Raw genomic sequence first — 22,549 nt, forward strand, 5'->3', positions numbered from 1 at the left:
TACCGCGAGAGTAAGTAGATAATTGTAGATTATAATAAAAATTACAGATAATACTTTTGCTTTACTAAAATTTTCCTCATTTGCTTTGGTGGTAATGGGTGAATCTATCACCATTTAAGTCACAAACCGAATCACTCTCATGTGTCATTTTAAAATAAAATACAGTCCTGTATTACACATTGTCCACGGTTGGCCGATGATCTGTAAATTTGTAATGAATAAAAATTTTATTTATAACACTGGTGGAAGTTATTCACTAAATAATATTTGAAATGAAGAGTAGTCAGGGTAAATAATTTACAATTCTCACTTTTAAAATACAAGACACAAGGTGAAATTTCCAAGGTGCCGTAATCGCATCGTGTCGGAGCAAGTCGTCGAATAAACTCAATATCACAGTAATCTCTACAAGGACTTTGAGAGAATTAAACTTGTCTTGCATAATCGGGTACTAACCGGAACTGTTCTATATATGTAGCTGTAAATTTTATTCCGTGTTTTTGTGGTGTTTTTTTTTTATAAATATTTACATTTTATGTCGGTACCTATGAACAAGTTGTAAAAATTGTAAAAATCGCTAAGCTGTTTAAGAAACACAGTAGAGCATGCAATGAAAAATTATATATTACGTGAATTAAAAAATCCTTCTTATTGGCGCAGTTGGGCAAATATATTGTGTTGTGCTTGTCTATGATCAATTTTATAAAAATATTATATTACATTATGTTATACGTAATATTATTGTATTGGTAATTTCAACATCTGCTATCAACGGGGGCGTAGCTCAGATGGTAGAGCGCTCGCTTAGCATGCGAGAGGTACCGGGATCGATACCCGGCGCCTCCATTCTTTTTGTTTTTTTTTTAATTATTGTTTTTTAATAATATATACCCATCACGAAAATAAATAATATTTAGTATAAGAAATATTTGCAGCAAAGAAGGAATCAATAAAATTTTTAAATACATATTTTTTAAGCATGCAGACTTCAAACATATAGATAAAGTTGAGAAAGTATAAATAATATAAATTTCAATGTAAAATATAGAGAAAAATGCTTTAATGACAAATTGGTATTAGCTCAGCAAATACATATTAGCAAATCTATCCAGGAAGCAGCAATAGGTAATACTTTTGAACAGCGCTATACAAGAAACAATCTTGTAGATAATTTTGTTATTCAATAATATTTAAAATTCTTTAACAGTATACAAATTAGTATATTCAACACGTGTTATATCTTCGAATTTAACACATATTGTTTGCAATAAAACCAGCTCTCGGCAAGGTCGGGCATGTGAAACAAAACAAATACAATTCCGACATGAATACTTGTGTAATATTATCTAGGTACCTACTAAATTCATTACAATATACGTAAATTATTTTTTTATTAATGTTAAAAAACGTTATAATTTGTCGGCTGTAATGGAACTCCAAGTTTACATCACTAGCACGTAGTTTCTGTTAGAAATAAATGAGGTTGCCAAACTGGAACGTTAAAATTAGACTATTTTTTAGATTTTATTGCGGTTTTAATATTTTAGTTTCCTTCCGACGTTTCGAAGACTTTGCAGCCTTCGTGGTCACGGGGGGAATGAGGTGTTGTTCATCCGCAAAGTCAGTTACAATATCTACCAACATTTGATGTAGGTAGATATTGTAACTAGTGCTTTTTTTGGGCATAGGACCCTGCAGTCAATACTGGGGGAAATTTGCGAATGGGATACTGGATTCCCCTAGTTAAACGACTGCAAGGACTTGGAGGAAAGTTGGGAGGGGATATCTTGGGAAGGAAGCGTGTGGGAAGGAGAAGGAACTCTTTTAGGAGAGGAGAAAGCCAGGAAATGTCCGCGAGTCCTCAGCCGTCAATGTAAATTGGTAAGCGTAATATACATACTTAACTGTGTGCTTAGGGCCGCGACAAATGTGCCCTTGTGCATGGACGTACATCCGATGTGGAGACCAAGAGTACAAGAATTGGTTCGGGGGGAAGGGGGAGCGCGACTGGAACATGGCATGAACGTACTGTGCACGCAAGTTCCGCCAGCAGTGGTTCAGTGAGCCCTTCTTCCTACCCTTTGTAAGAAGCGGGCATGGCTTAGGTCCAGGGAAAGATTACTGGTATATTACAAAGACCAGAACCAAGCTTCGTTGTACAAACAACTATAATTTTTTATTTATAGCATCCCCCTCTACTGGTTTTATTTGCGGACGACCTCTATAGTTTTATTGTAGTATAAATTCTCGAATTGATTTTCCTCAGGTAATAAAAATCACTAGACCGTCAAAACAATATGAATCATAGTTTTACATCTATCAACGCTAGATGGCGTGCATCGATTATAAATCAGAAACCACTAAGATTGATAATCTGCTATACGGATTTTATATAATGGGTATTGTTAATTTGCTCCTGCTAATGAATAGTGTGATTATCATCGCGAGTGACATGCTCATTTCATCATTCGATGTTAAATGGCGTTAATAAAGGTGTATTTACAACAACTTAGCATAATTATATGTTAACTGTCAATCAGTTATTACATCATTATTGACACGGACTGTAACAACCCTAGCATTAGGGCTGCCATCAGTTTTATTTAGGTGATCTTAATATAGTAAGTATTCAAGTATTGTATGCCAACATAGGAACATAACATTCAGTCTATCCTTCACGTTCGTTAATCGTCATTTAAAAACAACCAAAAAATAAGAAATCACTTCTTTACCTTGTTATAGGAACATTGATATACTACGAACCACCAATCACATGCAAACTCCATTCATCACATTGCAGCGAAAAAATCGTGTCAAAAATGCTAGCGTGACACGCGTACCGTCGGCTAGGTGCGAGCTCACGTCGAGATTAACATCGGCCATTGTTCCGACACTATTGTCTGGTGTCGAGTTTTTGTGTTCTCTTTTAAATATAACCCTGCGACGTCGTAATTCTATGTTTTGTTCACGTATTGCACACAAAGATGAAATTGCGCCTTCTGTAATACCCAAAATCACGAGGGGTATACTTAATACTTAATATTAAATTGATAACGTCATGTCTTGAGGCAAAAATATAAGAGGTACTAATATTGCTATAAAAACTGCAAAAAAATAATTCACTGGTCGGTTGTCTACTGAAATATTAATGTTTTGTGACCGACTGGATTAATCGATTACGGTAAAAATTCCCTGTAGTGTATCGTCAAGTCGACCCGAATATCTGGGTTAGTAGAAAACCTTCAATAACATCGGTCGGCATATTTTTGGCGATAATAAAAAAAAAAAAAAAAATGCTTTATTCATCACGTAGGCGAACATGGTTGCACTTATGATAAGTCAAGGTACATGAGAACATTTAATTATTACTTAATTAGATTAGCTTATATAAATAAAGACAATTTATATTGAAAATAAAATAAATGAAAAATATACCTAGTAAACAAAGAAGCCAGCTCGGGCTGGCAGGGAAGAAGAAATAAAATGATGTATATATGTATTTTTGAATAAGCAATAAGGGAGAAACGCGTCGCGATCCTCACCGGTGAGGACAATAAAAGCCCTAACCTAGCTAACCTACCAGCCTTTCACTAACTACCTAAGCGATGACTACCCGAAGAAGAAAGGCAGAAAGAAACTCTGGGCTTTATTTTTGTCATCAATTGTCCATTCTTTTATAATATTGTTATTAAATATATTTTTTTAATAAGTCTTTTCTATACAAAGTCTGATTAATTATATAAGCTAATACACGCACATCACCGTAAAAATGCGGAGAAAATCCACATAAAAGTATTTAGCAATAACTAAAAATTAACGAAAAAAACAACAATACTAAAAAAATTATAAAAACTATGAAACGGTGTACAGCGTGCATACGCCTACATTTACAAACATAATATTTTCATTTCATATTTTGTCATAGATCTTGGTCAATATAATTTAGATTATAAATTTTAAGGCTGATGCAACAAAATGATCGGTCGGTCGTCTATTATACATTGATAATTCAATGAGTCAATATAAAATAAAATATGTCACGGACATTTAAAACTGTTACCCAGTAAACATGGCAATGTCTCTCAGTGGACAAAATTATATCTGGACTACACGTTACAATTGTTCTATGTACTATTTTATTTAACGGAAAGCATATGAAATCTCCTCACTCCCAACTGCATTTATTTTGAAAGTACCTATACCAGGGACTAAGGATTTCTATAAGAGTAGGGGCACGTATATACGAGAACGATGGAAGTCATACGCCATCAGATGACCCATCTGCACGTTAAATCCGTTTTATAAATAGTTATAATGACTTTGGTAATAAAAAAATAGCAACAAGAAACTTATTTTCTATATACGAGCACCTGTATCTCCATTAAACGCATTAAATCTTCCTCATTGTATTCTCTGAGCTAGAACGTCATAATTATTCTATTACAAGCAAGCGAGCATGTAACCACGTCCGTTCATCACGTAATATCAACAGTAATTATCATATTAATATCTTGACTCATTGTAAGTAAAGAAGATAGCTTGCATTATGATAATCTTGGAAACGTGTTTACATCTGGGCGAAGGTGCTCTGGCTTGGAACCTCTTATGATGGAAGGATTTTGACCAGTTCAATATGTCTGGTATCAAAGTTGTCCTTTTCCCTTGTTAAAAGGTGTGTGCAAAATATGACTCTTGTGTTTCCGATTCTAGGATATTTTGGCCGGGACTAGGTGATAATTATTATAATTTATCTAATCTAGCGGGTTGATCATCATAGAGCACTGCTTTGTAACTTAACGTTCTGAGTGAGTTCTGAGTTTTGCTTCTGTTTGTGAATAATTATCACAAAAGTTGTCAGTATAATAATATTTAGTTTGTTTTCGAAACAGTTGCAAATTAGCTTATCAATTTAATGAACCACAATCAAATTTATGTTATAAGTATTCTGCCATGTATGGAAATTTATTTCTATCTAGGTTTTAGGTTGTGAAGTTTGTTTTGTAAGCTTTACGAAATTAACCATTTGTGTGACATCAGCATCCTTTCTAATCTTTCTAGTATGCCATCTGCCAGCTTTACGTCTTTTGCAAGTAACTTTATGTATTGTATTTACAACTGCTTATACTTTCTTGTGTGGTTTCTGTGTGGTCTTCAATTGTGAAAAGTTTATGTAAGCCTTTACCTTTAATGCTTTCAATACTAGGTTTTGCTGCTGTTATGTTACGATGCCTCTTCTATACAAACGGTGGTTGCATACCAAATTACTGTGCATTAGGTATACTTCCTAGGACTCATTGAATTGTGAAGAGATGATATAATTCTTTATGTAAGAGATAATTTAGCTCTTGCTTCAAGCATCGCTCCTTTATTTACTCTCTATACAAAAAAAGTTAAAGGGGTTGCAATTTTACACAAAAAAGTTCCGTGTCCATGCGTTTGTGAAGATATAAGTGACAGCGAACGAACAAAATTGTTTCTATTCAAAAGAAATAACATAAACAACAAGATACACTGTAGACTGAAACTTAGACTTTAATAGTGTATAAAACATTGTTCATATAATTACAACAACTATGTGTTTGTAACAGGTAGCGAAAATTACCATACTTTGTTAGCTTCAGAGTGACGAGTTTCAATTAATTAATTGTTGACAGGAAGTGAACTTGGAGAGCTAACAATATATTTATTTTTTACATTAAACTCGATTTGTAATGTAGACCGTGTTTCCTGATTTACAAGAGAATCTGCCACTGTAGTATTTAATTTGCCTAAAGATTAAAAAAACGCTAATAATGTGCTTCTATTTGGGATCCAAAATGCGTTTTTATTAATTATAAGGTAATTGATTTGCTAGTTCATTGTCGTGTTAGAATAATTGTTTTGATATACTTAGTCTGGCCATAAATACTGTTACACTTAATTATAAAAAAATATTACATTTGAATTTCGAATCTGTCATTTTTATACGATTGTTCATTGTGTTTTCTCATTTTGGCGCCAATACATTGTAAAATATTTTGCGATATTAAAATGGTGTGGGGTGATAAAGAGAACCGAATCGCTGTGATAGCATTACACAAAGTAGGTATGGAGCCAAATGCAATTTTTAAAACTCTCCATACACTTGGTATTAGTAAAATGTTTGTGTACCGGGCTATTAATAGGTACAATGAGACCTCCTCTGTTTGTGACAGAAAAGATCTGGCCGTCCACGTAGTGTTCGTACGAAAAAGGTGGTCAAAGCAGTAAGGGAAAGAATTCGAAGAAATCCTGTCCGAAAGCAAAAGATTTTATCTCGGGAAATGAAGATAGCACCTAGAACCATGTCGCGTATTTTAAAAGATGACTTAGGACTTGCAGCCTATAAGAGACGCACTGGCCATTTCTTAACTGATAATTTAAAGAAGAATAGGGTGGTAAAATCGAAACAACTACTGAAGCGGTACGCAAAGGGAGGTCACAGAAAAATTTTGTTTACGGATGAGAAAATTTTTACAATTGAGCAACATTTTAACAAACAAAATGACCGTATTTATGCTCAAAGCTCTAAGGAAGCTTCCCAATTAGTCGACAGAGTGCAACGTGGACATTATCCGACTTCAGTGATGGTTTGGTGGGGTGTTAGCTATGAAGGAGTGACTGAGCCATATTTTTTGTGAAAAAGGTATCAAAACATCGGCACAAGTGTATCAAGATACCATTCTTGAGAAGGTAGTTAAGCCCCTTAACATCACCATGTTCAATAACCAAGTATGGTCCTTCCAGCAAGACTCGGCGCCGGGTCATAAAGCTCGGTCCACGCAGTCTTGGTTGGAATCGAACGTTTCGGACTTCATCAGAGCTGAAGACTGGCCGTCGTCTAGTCCCGATCTTAATCCGCTGGATTATGATTTGTGGTCAGTTTTAGAGAGTACAGCTTGCTCTAAACGCCATGATAATTTGGAGTCCCTAAAACAATCTATACGATTGGCAGTGAAGAATTTTCCCATGGAAAGAGTGCGTGCTTCTATTGATAACTGGCCTCATCGTTTAAAGGACTGTATTGCAGCCAATGGAGACCACTTCGAATAAGCTTTTATATTTTTAATTGTTTTATATTTATGTATTAAACTGACACACTGTAAAAGTAATAAATGTTATTTGCAGTTAACAATTTTCTTTTTTCTTTATTACAATATTTATGGCAAGACTAGGTATATGAAATAGGACCATACATTATCAAATCAGCCATAGCTTTTCTAAGCAGAGGAAATATTATTTTAATCAGGTAAATGGATCACCAACAAAAAGCCAAGCATCTGCCTACACTCACCATCACTTTGAGCAAAAATTAAACTAATTACAAAACAAATAAGAATGTAGCAATATGAGTAAACACGTAACTTTGCAGTAACAGTAAAGCTTACAATCGTGAGAAACTATTACCGCAATGTGTCATGTGACTGACGCCCTACACGTGCTAACACCTCAATGGAATGCTTTTGTTATATGTTATTTGTTGGAATTTCTATTTAAGTCATTATATCACAGCCCTTAATAGTAATAGGTTAATAAATAAACGAGTAATAATATTTCGCTGGCTATATTAGGAGTGTCTAATGTAAATATCACATCTCTGCCTAGCCCTAAAACGCGACAAAGGCGTAATATATACATCGTTATGCTTTTTAACCCCGAGACAGTAGTCAAGGTGCAATTAAGGCACACACTCTCTGCCTTATGTATTCCGTCCAAGTGATAGACAGAGAGCCTATAGTCTTATAGGGTATAAATTCCACTTCGAGCTGATACTTATCAGACTAATATCGCTTTCTCGACACAGGATTTGAACCTGTGACCTCAGAGCGGTGTTATTCCACGGATTTAATACTCGCGCCACCGAGACAATCGCCAATACTATCTATAACAGGCATTTTAGGTAAATTTGTGTGAAGGACAATTTCACAATAAAAATGTGATATATATTTTTTAATAATAATATTTTGATGAACTAAGGCCTATTCCCTCTGAGCAGTAGAGGAGACCCGTGCCCAGCAGTGGGACAGTATATAATACAGGGCTGATATTATTAATATTTTGATTGCCTTTTCCTTGTACCTGATTTATACGTACACTTAATCTTTTGTAATGTTACGTTATAGTTGAATGTTCATGTACCGCAGATGGTCATCATTGCGATATATGTTTGTAATTGACCATCTAACAACATAATTTGGTCAAGTATATTTATTAATCAAAATAGTTGTGTAATAGTGTTGTGTAGTGTTGTTGTTTTCTTCGTGTTTCGTTAAACTGGATTGCAAAAGTATTGTTAGTACGTAATGGGTAATGTAGGAACATTAAAATTTTTAAGTCCAATCGCTGAATGATGGAATAAGCAACTCGCTTACCCGATAGTAAATGTCACATATAGTCATAAACAATAGAAACAGTACCCAGAACAACAAAGCTCTAGAATCTAAATGTTAAATAATATAAGTATCGTATTGTTCGCTGGATTATAAAAGTTCTTTAAACTGATCAAAAGTAATTACTAATTGCTGCCCGGCTTGCTTGTAACCGACCCAAAGTGAGTGTTGTGTACTAAATAATTCAGAGTGTTATATTTCTTTAAAGTTCGACATGAAATCGAAACCCTAACATACTTTATTAACTCCTATCGTATTTAACTTAAATTCTACAGAAGTAGGAACTAATTACCTATTTCCTTATGCTGTCTTTATTGTATTATTCATTGCAAACTTTCCCGTAATTCAGGACACGGTAATGAATTTTTGACAGGTGAAAATAAATTATTTTATTCGCGGTCTGACAGATGGCATTGTATCTCATTACGCTGGGTTTCTATATATTACATAAACAGCATTACGACTTATAAATTGACTGACCTACTCATTTTTTTTAATTTTTTTCATACAAAGCAAAGTGACCTCACTGCACTTGATGATAAGAGTCTGGGGTCTAATGGAATGTCGACTGATGAGAGATGTTTACGCCTCGACAGTTGACACAAATATGCCATCTTTTTGGAACTGGATAAGCACAGGCTGGTCCCGGAACGCAACACACATGGGCCATTGTGGCGGGTTTTAACAACTTGCGTAGGGTGGTCGCTATCTGGACAGATATAAATTTATTATACCATCAACAAAGGCGTTAAGGATTGGACCGTTTATTGGAATCAACCGATAGACATTATATTGTACGTGTCTACTTCTCTGGTCATTTTAGAATATTGTTTTTCTATAACATATAGAATACTCAGGAACGGTGTCAATACGTGTGACAAGGGATGTGTGGGCTAATTGTTACCTATCAGAGACAGATAGGACTCCAGTTTTTTTTTACATTATTTATTTATTTAATGACACACCGACAGTTAAGAAACTAAACGTGCTTAAATAATGAAAACGTTATTGATTAGTCTGCTCACTGATTATAGCTGTGAAACAGCATTTATACAGAAATAAAAACAATTAAATTGAAGGAAGTTATTGGAATTACATAAAGATTTCAATAAAATTAAAACACTAGCAAGAAAATATTTCAGAAGTCAATATAATCTCAGAGTTTTAAGGAAAAGTTCTCGAACCGCTTCTCCTTTTTATATTAACTTTTCATGTAACCGTTTACATCGATACAAAAGTAAATATTCCATTGAGTAAATTAGTAGGTCAATAAGAGCGTTACGAAGCGTACTAATAAATAATTTGAACAAAAGTCGGATGCGATACTATCCAGGATATGCCGCTGTAAATCAGGCGCCAGGGTCGGCAGCCTACTTAGAAGGAGCTAGGGTGTCCATAATTAACGAGGTAAGTGCGATAGTTTGTTACATCTTGATGGAGAAATGGAAGCTAATCTGTCAAGCATTTAAAGAGAAATAATAATATATAACATCTCTGCAAGTAATCCTTTCGGAGTTTTGTTTCACTAGTTTGTACTTTTGGCTATATGTAAGAATCTTTTAGTGGAATAATGGTAATAAAATGAATGAATGAACGCTTCTAGCCGAATTTTTGGCTACGGTGGCCAATCTCTAACGGAGATCGGCCAGTTACCCAGTAGATATAGTAAACAAGTGTTTGCGTAATAGACAGGTGTACTCTCTGTTCTTTCACTCTCATACTTTGATAAGACGGCATTCCGACATGACCGGAGAAGGATCAGGTGTAGGACCAACGGCTTTACGAGTACGGTCCGAGTTGTGACTGATCAATATTTTAAGATGGAAAAACCCAGTTATAATCATTTTTGGCCCGACCCGGGGGTAATAAAATAGTGTATAGTACCAAGGCATTATGTAGATATTCCTGACAAGAAAATCATCGCATGCAGAGACTGTTTAACATTACATATTATCTAAAAGAATTGGTAGTATCATACTTAATAATTACCGATTAATTACAATAATTTTAATAATATTTATAAATCATCGTATCCCATAACCTCTTAAACCACGGTGCCACTAAAGTTATTGTCAATGATTTGCGCAAGCGTGTTAATTGTTCTATTATTCGCGGACAGGCGCGGCGGATGTTGGCACACTGCGGACGTTGTCCGAACCGACAGACACCCTACTTGCCTTTGGATAATTACGAGCAAACAAAGAGATGAGATGGACCACGTGTTATTGTTTTGTAATGGATATAACCAGTATTGTAATGAAAGGTATTGAGCGTTGTGTGTTATAAATAATTTGATGATTTTTTTTGTTTAGGTATTCATAATACCTTATAGGTACTAGATAGAATGTCGACTGACAAGAGTTGATTACCCCTCGCCAGTCGAGACAATTATGCCGGCCTGTTGGATCCAGATATACAGAAATTAAAAAATTGTTTTCCGAAACAGGATACACTTCTTGTATATGATGGTCGTTATCCGTACCAAGAAATCAAACAATAGATTTTTCGGAAAAACTTATATTTCCACCGAAACGACATTCATGGTTATGAAGTCATGTCTCATTTCAGATCAGATTAAAAAAATGTTTTCGAAATGGGTTTTGATCTCTAAATGAGTATTGCGAAAGTATTAAATTATATGTATAAAAAATATACCTAACAAATTTTTCCATAATTGGGATATTAACCATTTTTTTCCCTTTAAAGTTAAAAACAAAACATAAAAAAGGTTGAAGTTAATTGTTTTAAGGTTTTTCCTAAACGTCGCATTTGAGACCAAGATTAACAAGTTACCATTCAAGTTGTAACTCTAAACTCATAATTTGCAAAATTACCCACTGTTTGAGACGAAAATTACAGCATTTACGTTTAATTATGGTTACAATTATACGCAAAAACTGTGGAATACCTCCATTGTTCAATTTGATTTAATTTGCTTAATTATAAACAGCTGTAAATCTGCCGTTGATGATAAAATAGAATAAACTATTTAAAATAAAAAATCAAGTTTTTATATATCAGCGCAGTAAGAATAACGTCACGGCTATAATATTGTTGAAGGAATAAGCAGAAATGTATACATTAGCTGCTCATAAAAGGACGAGAAATAAGGTAAAGGTTTAGAGGGTGGAATCCGATTCAGGGATCCGTGGATACTAGAGGATGTTTAAGGCATATGTTAAGGGAAGGAATAATAACCACACGATAATAAATCTGCAGGTTACAATGGTTGTCTATCATTACCATCATCGACACTGAGAAGTTCTTTCGTTAATATAAGATTTCTAGGCATTGATAATGTTTATAGATCAATTTGTTGCAAGCCTGTATCTAGCAATCGTTGTCGTCATTCCGATCTAATTGTATTATTCATACTGTTGACAACGTTCGCTACTATATAGCCATCATTTTATTACAATGCTAATTCTATTTTCGAACGCGTTTATTAAAAGCTAAATATGCTGATTGTTTATTGTACCCAGTTTTCACTTTTTGGACATTGTCAACTTAACTCAAATTGATGGTGGGTGGCATAAAATTATGATAGGCGTACAAAAATGCAATTGGATATTAATACAACCTACATGACACGAACAAGGAGATCGCCCACTAAACACCACTGTGGGAGATAAATATAATGGAGTTACTCGAAGCAGGTGTAAAAGCAAATTATATGCAAACATTAAAAAAGTCTGACGGCTATAATCAATTTACTAATTCATGTCTTTAAATCGATTGGGAAATAGGATCAGGTCAAATAAAAAATCAAATAGACTCATTAAAGTTTTTCTATGACTTTACTATATGGGCAAAGGAATTTGATGGTAAGTAGAGTGGTGTTTAGATAGAGTATCGACTGACGAGAGACCGATCCTACTCCGGCTTTACTTTTTATGGTTGACACCAGTGGCGAAGGGTGAAATTTTTCAAAAGGTAACCCGATGCAAAAAATAAATTGCCTTAGTTAACAAATCGCTGCTATTGTTACAGAAAACAAAAATGATGACAGGCGTAAATAAAAGGAAAGCCGGTAGGAATCGGGTTGTATGGACGCTTCGCCACTGGTTGACATATCAATGTTTACGGACGTTACAGATCTATTTCACAGCAATTAAAAAGATGACGCACTAGTACACCGATGCTAATTACTAAAGAATGCGTGGAAAACAACACTTAGTTACAGTTGATGGTTTTCACACGGATGTATCGGCGTGCCCATCCCAGACAAAGAAACCAAATCGGATTAGTAACACTTAGCATCGCAATTTAAATTAAACCAAGGTTTAAAAACAAGTATCTTGCTTTGTTCATTCCGTTCTTTTGATATTAAAGGTATTTGCTTATTAAAGAATATCATATTTCGATGGTATAATTTAGTAAGAATACAAGTCCATCGAATAAGACGATAGATTTGCAGCTTATCGTTTCTGATACATTGATGGAATAACATTATTTTTATACGTGCATGGTACAGTGACCACACTGCACCTGATGGTAAGTGGAGTACCAGAGAATGTCGCCTGACGAAAGATGATTTACCCTCGGCAGTTGGAAACAATAGGGGACCGGCCTGTGTTTGATTTTGTACATTATTCTATATGAAATGGTTGATAATACGAAAAAGAAACCCTCCTGCGAAAACTGCATTAATATTGGTTAAAAAATGAGCTAGTAATTCATATTTCAAATATTATTATGTGCCGAAGTGGGCGCGAAGTGGGGATATCGCTTCATCTCTTTCTTTCGCAGGCGTCGTAATGCCCGATGACGTCACACGTGGGTATTGCGCCTCTTTTCTGTTTCTTGTAACTTACCCCTTCTACCGAAATTAAAAGACCTATAACTTGTTGATATTTTACCGGATTTAAATAATTCTTTCTGTGTTATAATTTATATAACGTAAATATTTGATAATAATAAAGAACAAAAATAAGTTCGGTCCCCTATTGTGCCGGCCTATTAGAACTGGATATACATGCTAATTTCAGAACGCAACACACGTAGGCCACTGTGGCGGGTTTTAATACATTGTATGGGTGGTGGTCGCGATCCAGACGGATATAAAATATATCCTACCACCAGCAAAACCATCTGCTTGCCTCTTATTGAGTTCCAAGACTATCTTTCAGCCGAACAGTCCCTCAGAACTTGGATTTACCAACCAGTTCTAATTGTACTGTACTCGTCACCCTGTGATCAAACTATTACTCATCTATGCCGAGTAATGGTATTGACTAAATTGACATTCAAACAATAATATTAATACCTCAATACCCTCATTTTAACATTGGCTACCATGTTCTTCCAATCGGGAAACAGCAGTGCCTAGACACCATAAAAGATGACGACGTAATGGCTGTATATGCAGATGAACTCTTTTGGCAAATGCCTGCTAATTACTATAAAGAATATAAAAGTTCAATGATAGTTATACTAACATGATTAATTTGCGAGTCGTGAGGGAATTTTAATTTACTTATAAGGGGCGGAGTTAGCTGAAATATCATCCCAATTAAAGCATTTCATAAGACTTAAGGTTTTTAATCGTATGCATATTTTAATGTCAGAGATAAACAAATATTTGCAATAGTTCATCCTTGAACAAATATTATATTGATAGTATTATGGAACGGAGGCGTATTTGTATTTTAACAGACGTGAAGTTGAAGTGAAGTTTGTATAAAACATTTTTAACTAATTCTCGGTAGAGCAGTTACAAGGTCTCAAAAATTTCAACTTTTTCTTCGTTGGTTTTGTGGCGGTACATAAATTTCTCTAAGTTAAAGGTAACCCAAGCACGCTGGACTTTATAAGGCCGAAACCTACTCTGATAGCCAATTGTTTATAATTAGGACTTGTGAATTGTGAAGTTAGCCTGGGTTTCGAAGCCGTTGTTAAATTACAAATTGTAAAGGTTGTCCGCGTTTCACAATGGTTTTTAAATATCTTTACAACAGTTAATTCTTTACGGATATTGTTCACGGATGCATTGCCTACTTTCAGACACATAAGAATATTACAAAATAATGCTGTCATTTATTTTAGAAATCCACAACTCGAGATTTATGCATTTTAAGAAATTACCAAGAAATAGATCTTGAAACAAATTCAAACTATTATCATCGACTCATAAATTAAGAATTTAAAATCCATAAAAGATAGGTATATATAATATGACATACCAGAATAATCATTTTAGATAAAAACTAGAATAACAATGATCAAATCGATTAAACAATAGGTATATGAAATTCCAAAATAATAAATAATTCACAAAACTAGAATGACAATGATGAGTATTACATTCTTTGTCATAATTTAAATAGTCGTCAGCGCCGGCGTCACGTCAGCGTGGGCGTGGACACTTACACAAATTGGTCAACGGATGGTACCTTATTTGGATATAGGCTTGGCAATCTCTAGGTGTCGTCTCGACTTAGATGGTCTGGTATTATCTGTACAATATTTCTATGTGCGACTTTATTTGGAATTTGGAGTGTACTGAATATTGTATTATTAACTTTGAATGGAAATACTTCATGTTAGATTGCTAATATTGTCTTTACTTTCTTATGCCATGCTGTACTATTTCTAAATTAGTAATTCCGTCTCAGTTTTTCACATTATACAAGTTTTCGCCCCAAGTTTGATCCACGTGAACGACTTATATGGGAATAAAAATTCACAAAAGGTTCAGGATTAAACGTGGCGCACAACATGGTCAATCTGAGTGCGAAATTTCAACGAAACTCGTGCACAAATGCATGATTGGCTAATAAAGATACATCAGCATCTTCACATTTTTAACATTAGTGCGTAACGATAACCGCACTCGAAGTATTAGAGCGAAGTATACCAAGGTCGCACTTCGTTACCATTCAGCTTGTCCCATCACTGTTTATCTGGCAATAGATCTTTGAGTGTCTGACACTTAACAATGCTGGATGGTACTCACTACTCGTGGAATTCCGTAGGCTGGGTATGATGAAGTTTGGATAGGTGCGGCGACTTCGATCGTCAATGGATACAATGACTCGTGTGATCATTAAGCCTCAATTAGACGAAGCGAGTTTCTTTTGGTGAAACTTGACTGAGGGAAGTGGACAATTAATGAGTGAGGGCGGGAAAGTCTCTAGAGTCTTAACTGATAACGCGGGCAAGTATTAACTCGCCATTGTGCTTAGATAGGGCAACTTTTTTTATTCTTTAGTATCGCACTTGCGACAAAAAAATTGCTCCGTCTTATAGAGGCTTTAAAATTAAATAATTATATTATTTATTCTTATTGCCTGACTATTAAATTTGTTGTCCGCAGTAATTCAAAGATTTTTACTAAAATCTTGCGACCATTTACTGCAAAGTATACGATATTTTATTAACATGCAGTTACCTTGTATTTTATAGGAAATATAGGATGGCTCTGTTCAAAATTCTATGAGTAATCTTATTTATAATTAACAGATTTCATAGAAATGGAAATCTGGGAATTCTTTATGACGTGCAAACCTGTAGAGGACAATGTTTGTGGTCACAATCTGATTCACTTGTGTCATTACTTGGTATAGCTGTGGTCATCGGAAATAGTTCTAATTTTTTGGAAATTTACAAAATTTATCAGCCGTTTGGAATTGGGCTTGAGAAATGACGATGGACCTGTCCCCCATTGTATAGGATTTAACATAGCTCGAAGGTGAGTGCTACACCTCTGCCTACCCCAGAAAAAGGGAAAAGGCGTGATGCTATGTATGTATGTATTCATCTTTCACCGATAGACCGCCTTACCCACCAGCCACCATTGTGTATCATTCTGCAATCACTTTAGGAGAGGCTGTAATGATTTGGGATGACAGCTATATTCTCAAACTGCATTGTTGATAATAATGTCTGATACAATGATGGTATATCATTATTTATGATGAGCAATCGTAATTGCGGAAACTACAATACCTGCAAAACATCTAACAAAATAGTTTTAAATTATATTCACGTGTTTTAAATCCACACCATATAAAATCTTTTGGTGGTAGGATATATTTTATATCCAATCGGATAGCGTCCACCGTACACAAGGTGTTAAAACCCGCCACAGTGACCCACGTAAGTGTGTCGCGTTCCGGGATTAGCTTGTGTATATCCGATTCCAACAGGCCGGCATAATGGTGTCAAAGGGGTAATCATCTCTCATTAGTCGATATTCTACTGGACCCTACTTCACTTAACATCAGATGCAGTGGCGTCACTTTACACGTATAAAAAAAAATAGTGTGCCGATATAATTTAAGAGTAATAAATTATTTCTATATAAAGAATTATTTTACCTTTTTCGGAATTATTTACATATTTATAGTATTTCATTTCATCAAATTAATTCTGTTTAACGTTTTGCAAATGTGACAAACTCACAATCGCGACAATACTTCAGTAGTAATAAAATAATACTTCAATTAACTATTTTAAACTTGGAGCTATACCAAATATTTTATTTCATTACATAATTAACACAACTTTAAAAACATATAATAAAAACAATTTCTATCTATTTCTAATGGGTGTCTAATATTAAAACGCTTACCTGATACAAAATATCTACTCTTATTTTCGTTGATTTGCTTTTATGGACATGGTTATTTCTAATGAAATATTTACTTTAATCAAAATATGCAAATAGAAAAATATTTTAAAGCAAATTCACGTTTTATTTCTTGCGATTAGAAGCAGGGTCGGATTTAGGAAGAACAGCGAGTATAATAAACCCTTATGTGAATCAGTAAAAGCAAAGGACTTTATATTGCAGCAACCTCTTCAAATACATTCCCTTAATATTTTTTTATATTACTAATCGACTGGACTATATATTGCGCTTACTATTGATCGATAGCGAGCTCAAAATCCATTCATAAATAGTGCAAAAACTACAAGGAACTATTAATTATATATTTTTGCATAAAACTGTTCTTCCGCGATCTTGGAATATCAGAATATATTCAATTGAATAAACTCGTTCAATTACCTGTAAATCCTAACACAACTGTTACGTTGCGGCATTAAGAAACAAAGCAGTGGTGCCCAACCTCGTTTATGCGGACTAAAAGAGGGTATGTCTGAGACATGGAGGTTAACCTCCCAATAAAATCCTGAATCCGCGCCTGCCTAAAGACAAAAGAAATTTACTGTGTCATTAGGAAATGTCATGGAATCTTGACAGACCCGTTCCAGTGGAATGTTATGGCCCACGGTTATTGCCAAATTAGCACATAATATATTGTATTAGCTATTGTATCTCTTAGGCCACTGTTGACGCCAATTTATAGTTATACTTTTGGTTTATTTTTATGATCTTATTGTTATCGAAGAATGTGCTTTAGTATCTGACATTTCGTTCTTATTTTGTTTATTTATGGAAAGTACTACTTCTTTGTTATGTATGTAAAAGGTATAGGTGTATATTAATGAATAAAAATAGAGGTAGGTAGATGATTTCATCTATAAGAATTATTTTCAAAAGTTAAATACGTTCTTGTTGGTATATGTTGGGTCACCTCCTCGTGTGCGGCGGGATGGGTGGTCTATGCGGATAAGTCCAAGTAGAATGCCGATCCTTCACCGCCGGTATACCTGGGCAACGGCGAATCACTCCCCGTATAGGGTCTGGCTCACCGTTGGCGAAGTACCCTCCCAACCACCGGAGTTTATCCGAAGAGGCTTAACCAGCGACCTTGCGGCTACGCGGCAAAAAGGACTGGTAGGTTATGACCTGTGGGCGTATCAGACCGACCTCTCTGTAGTGGAGGGGTATGAGCCCACCTACGTCTTGTACCGTGCGTAGTTGAGCGCCGTACGAGGGGATAATGGAATCCTGGGGGGTTGAGTCTACTGCTGGTCGGCTGTTGATACCGGTGGGGACAACACGCCCCCTTTGGTCCGGCATTCCTTCTAAACGGTAGCCCCAGGAACTAGCCAGCCTGGGGTAACCGGTAAGGGAAGCACCCTTAAGGGTTGCTGGCGAGGATTACGGGGTCATGGGGTGCGCAGTCGGCGGAGCGCGGGGACCAGAGCTAGCACGAACCAAAATCTCGGTCTCGGCAGCCTTGGCACCCCTCGCACCGTGCGGACTCGCTGCATCACGGATCCTGGGTCCTATACTCCCTGTGGTAGGTCCTGGTGCTCGAATGAGCATCCCCATCTGCGGGCTCCAAGGAGGGTGGGACGCCACGGGGAATGAATGATATATAGTCACTCACTATGCCAAAAGCGAAGAGTATCAACAAAACTAACAAGCCGTCCGCTGCTTCTAACGAAGCGCACGGCAACATAGTTGGAAGGGTCGCTGCTTCCGTGGAAGCGCCCCACAACACACAGGGGCCGGTCGCTGCTTCCTCCGTGGAAGCGCCTAGCCCTAGCACATCGACCGCCACCGCCCCTAATTCATGGTTGGCTGGTGAGCAGGTCTGGCAGGTGGTCCAGCGGAAAAAAACACCCTTCGACATGCGGAAAAAAAATAAACGCACAGAGGAGAGGAAGAAACGCTGGGACCAACAAAACGCCGGCAGAAAGCAACCCCCCGCCGCAAGGCAGGGTGACGCCAAAAAGCCGCTATCGACACCTATTGCTGCAGTAGGCGCAAGGCAACCGAATCGTCAGGGTGACAACCAGGGCGAGAGGGGGCCAAACACCGAACAAGCAGCACTAACTAGCGGACCCGCGGAGGTGAAAACCAATGCGCACCGCAAACCCAGACGGAGACGAGGTGGCAGGGGCCAGGGAAATGCGTTGCCCGCAACTCAGCAGGGCGACGTTAAAGTACCTAAACGCCCCCGCCCCAATGAGACACAATCACCTCAAGTACAGGTGAAGAAGCAAAAAGCGTCCACCAGCGTCGTTTCGGCGAGGGGAGCCGCCACCTACGCCGACAAGGTGGTCCTGAACGACCTCTTTGTGGCGGTGATGGCGGAACCCTTCACCGACCTATTACCAACGCATGTGGAGGCTATTACGAGCACTCTGGAGTCCTGCATCATAGGTTTAGCGGATGCTCCGAGTGGATCTAACAACATCCCGTATGTGCCCGCCTTCCATGGAAAACCTTTCCACAGTGAGGGCGTGCTTAAAATGCACTGCGAGGACTCCAAGGCTGTGGAGTGGCTAAAAGAAACTGTGGCCACTCTAGAGTCACCAATCCCGGGGACAATACTGGTTGTCAGGCGCCAGAAGGACATCCCCAAGAGGGTGAAGTCTGCGGTCCTGTTGCCCGCTTGTAATGAGGAGATCGGGACGATTCAACGCGTCCTGATCTGTCAGAACAGGGGGTATCAGGTCAGCAGATGGTCCCTCTACAGCACAGAGCGCCAGGAGGGGAACACACCTGGTACTTTTCTGGTGCTTGGCATACCAGCGGACGAGATCCCCAACATAATGGCGAGAGGGCGAAGGCTCTGCTACAAGCTGGGCAACGCCTACATCCGCTTCTTCGGCAACAAGGGAAGGTTGCAGGAAATGCCACCCGACCAAGTTGAGACGGCGCCTACATCCGGGACCTCCAGCGACCCCTCCGCTGCAAAGCAGAAGGTGCGCGCTGGGAAGGACCTGGTGATGGCAGCGTCTGTGTCCACGGCTAACCAGCCAATCTTCGCCGAAAGGCAAAGTGCGGTTGGAGAACCAATGGTCACCCAACACTCCTCCGCCGAAAGGCAGAGGCAGGATGGGATGTCAGTTTGCTCGCTGACTACCACCGACGGAGACGCCAGTTATGGCGATCTGGAGGAGGCTGTCGCGCATCTGGCTGACCAGGACATTCCGTTGGGGACGGATGAGGAAGTGAGCAGCCCTCTTCGCTCCTCCTCGCCTCACTAACTTCATACAAGCCAACCTCCAGCATAAACAAGCTGCAGCGGCCACCCTGCGTAGAGCACTGGAGGTAAACAACAGGACCATCGCCCTTATCCAGGAGCCGTGGATAAGGAAGGACAGAATCTGCGGTCTGAGCAACATCGGAGGTAAGATCCTACTCGATACCACCGTCAATAACCCACGCACCTGCATCTACGTACCCAAATCAATTGACGCAGTTATAATTAATGAGTTCTGTTCCAGAGACCTGACCACAGTCAGGCTCCGGAGCAGCTGTCCTAGCATCCCGGAGGTAATACTAGCGTCCGCCTACCTACCGGGCGACGCGGACGTACCGACGGTCGAGCTAGTGAACCTAATTAGACACTGCGAAGACAAGAAGCTTGAGCTGATCATCTCGGCGGACGCGAACGCTCATCATACTATCTGGGGTGGCGGCGCTTCCAATAAAAGAGGTGATGACTTGGTTGAATTTCTATTCTCCACTAATCTTAGGCTCATAAACAGAGGGTCCGAACCCACTTTTGTAACTTCCAGATACCAAACTATTATAGACATAACACTGTCAACGGATAATATTTCGGAAAAAATATCAGATTGGCAGGTATCTAACGAACTATCCAACTCGGATCACAGATGGATAAGATATAAACTGAACGTGGACACCAAGAAGCCCGAACCTTGGCGCAACCCTAGAAGAACTGATAGCGTATGGTTCGGAAGCTGGTGTCAGCAAGCCGAACCTCAAACATATCCCCGAGGAATATGGCGGGCCGGCTGACATAGAGAAACACGTAAATAAACTGACAGAAACACTAATAGACGCATTTCAAAAAAGCTGTCCGCTCACGGGACACACGCCTAGGACTGCCAATCGCAGCGGCTGGTGGAGTCCTCAACTCGAGAAATTGAGATGCAAACTACGCAAACTGTTTAACAGAGCAAAAAACACAAGGAAAGCAGAAGACTGGGATGCGTACAAGGCAACCCAGGCAGCATACAAAAATGCATCCGGGTACGGAAGCGCGAATGCTGGCGAACTTTCTGTACTAACATTGAATCAAACACACAGGCAGCTAGGGTGAGAAAAATCCTATCTAAAGACCCAGATCGCAACCTAGGCTCCCTGAAGAAACCAGATAACAGCTATACAACAACCGACACAGAAATGTGCGAGCTGTTACTTAACACACACTTTCCAGGTTGCTCCGTAACGGAGAACACCACATGGGAGGAGGAGGACCAACAAAAATTTAAACTAGCAACTAGCGACGCCATCTCTACTGCCCAGCGAGTAATCACGCTGGAAAAAGTCCTATGGGCAATAAACAGCTTCTCTGCCTATGAAGCGGCTGGTCTTGACGGCATCTTCCCAGGACTTCTACAGTGGAGCAAAAGCACAATTGCTCCACATCTAGTCAAGATCTACCGAGGATGCCTCATACACTGCTACACCCCCCATAAATGGAGAGAAGTAAAAGTAGTATTTATACCTAAACCAGGTAAAAGCGACTATACACGACCAAAATCGTATAGACCAATCAGCCTCACTTCCTTCCTTCTTAAGGCAATGGAGAGATTGTGTGATCGAGATCTCCGAGATGAGGCTCTAACTTACCACCCTCTACATCACCAACAACACGCCTACTCCTCTGGCAAATCAACCGAATCAGCGCTTCACAATGTCATTACGACAATAGAGAGCGCACTATCAACTCAATCTTCAGCGCTTGCAGCCTTCATTGACATCGAAGGAGCTTTTGACAAGACGCAGTTTAACAGCATAAGCCGTGCACTGCTCAACCATGGTGCTGACCCATCCACAGCCAACTGGATAGGTAATATGCTAAGGAAAAGAGCGGTGCAGGTGACAGTCAATGGCAAAGTCCGAGCCATTGTATCGAAAGGCTGCCCACAGGGGGGAGTAATATCGCCACTCCTGTGGAACCTCGTAGTGGATGACCTAATTAGGTCACTAAACGAGGCGGGCTTCCACACTGTAGGCTATGCAGACGATGTAGCGATCCTTGTTAAGGGAAAATTCGAAGGCGTCCTATGCGATCTCATGCAAGGGGCCCTCAAAATCGTCGAACGATGGTGCCTAGAACAAGGACTAACGGCAAAGCCATCGAAAACCGAACTCGTATTGTTCACAAGAAAGCGAACTATAGAAAATTTTCGCTTACCTAAATTACAAGGCACCACGTTATCTCTTACAAAAGAGGTGAAATACCTAGGTGTCATTTTGGATGATAAACTGTTATGGAATAAACATCTGGACCACAAACTAGAAA

General features: G+C 38.3%; 1 protein-coding gene and 1 non-coding gene across 2 annotated transcripts; both read left to right on the top strand.

The window, feature by feature from the left end:
- The first annotated feature begins 773 nt into the window (after window positions 1-773).
- Trnaa-agc lies at window positions 774-846 on the top strand. The gene has a single exon. It is a non-coding gene; the product is annotated as a tRNA-Ala (tRNA).
- A 17,789-nt stretch (window positions 847-18,635) lies between these two features.
- LOC115454747 lies at window positions 18,636-20,944 on the top strand. Its single transcript, XM_030183465.2, has 2 exons — window positions 18,636-20,401; window positions 20,499-20,944. Exon 1 carries the CDS (start codon window positions 18,651-18,653, stop codon window positions 20,256-20,258), a length of 1,608 nt encoding a protein of 535 aa, XP_030039325.2. The 5' UTR covers window positions 18,636-18,650; the 3' UTR covers window positions 20,259-20,401; window positions 20,499-20,944.
- The last annotated feature ends 1,605 nt before the right edge of the window (window positions 20,945-22,549 follow it).

This window comes from Manduca sexta, chromosome 19 (genome assembly GCF_014839805.1).
Source record: "Manduca sexta isolate Smith_Timp_Sample1 chromosome 19, JHU_Msex_v1.0, whole genome shotgun sequence".
In the NCBI taxonomy this organism is placed as follows: domain Eukaryota; kingdom Metazoa; phylum Arthropoda; class Insecta; order Lepidoptera; family Sphingidae; genus Manduca; species Manduca sexta.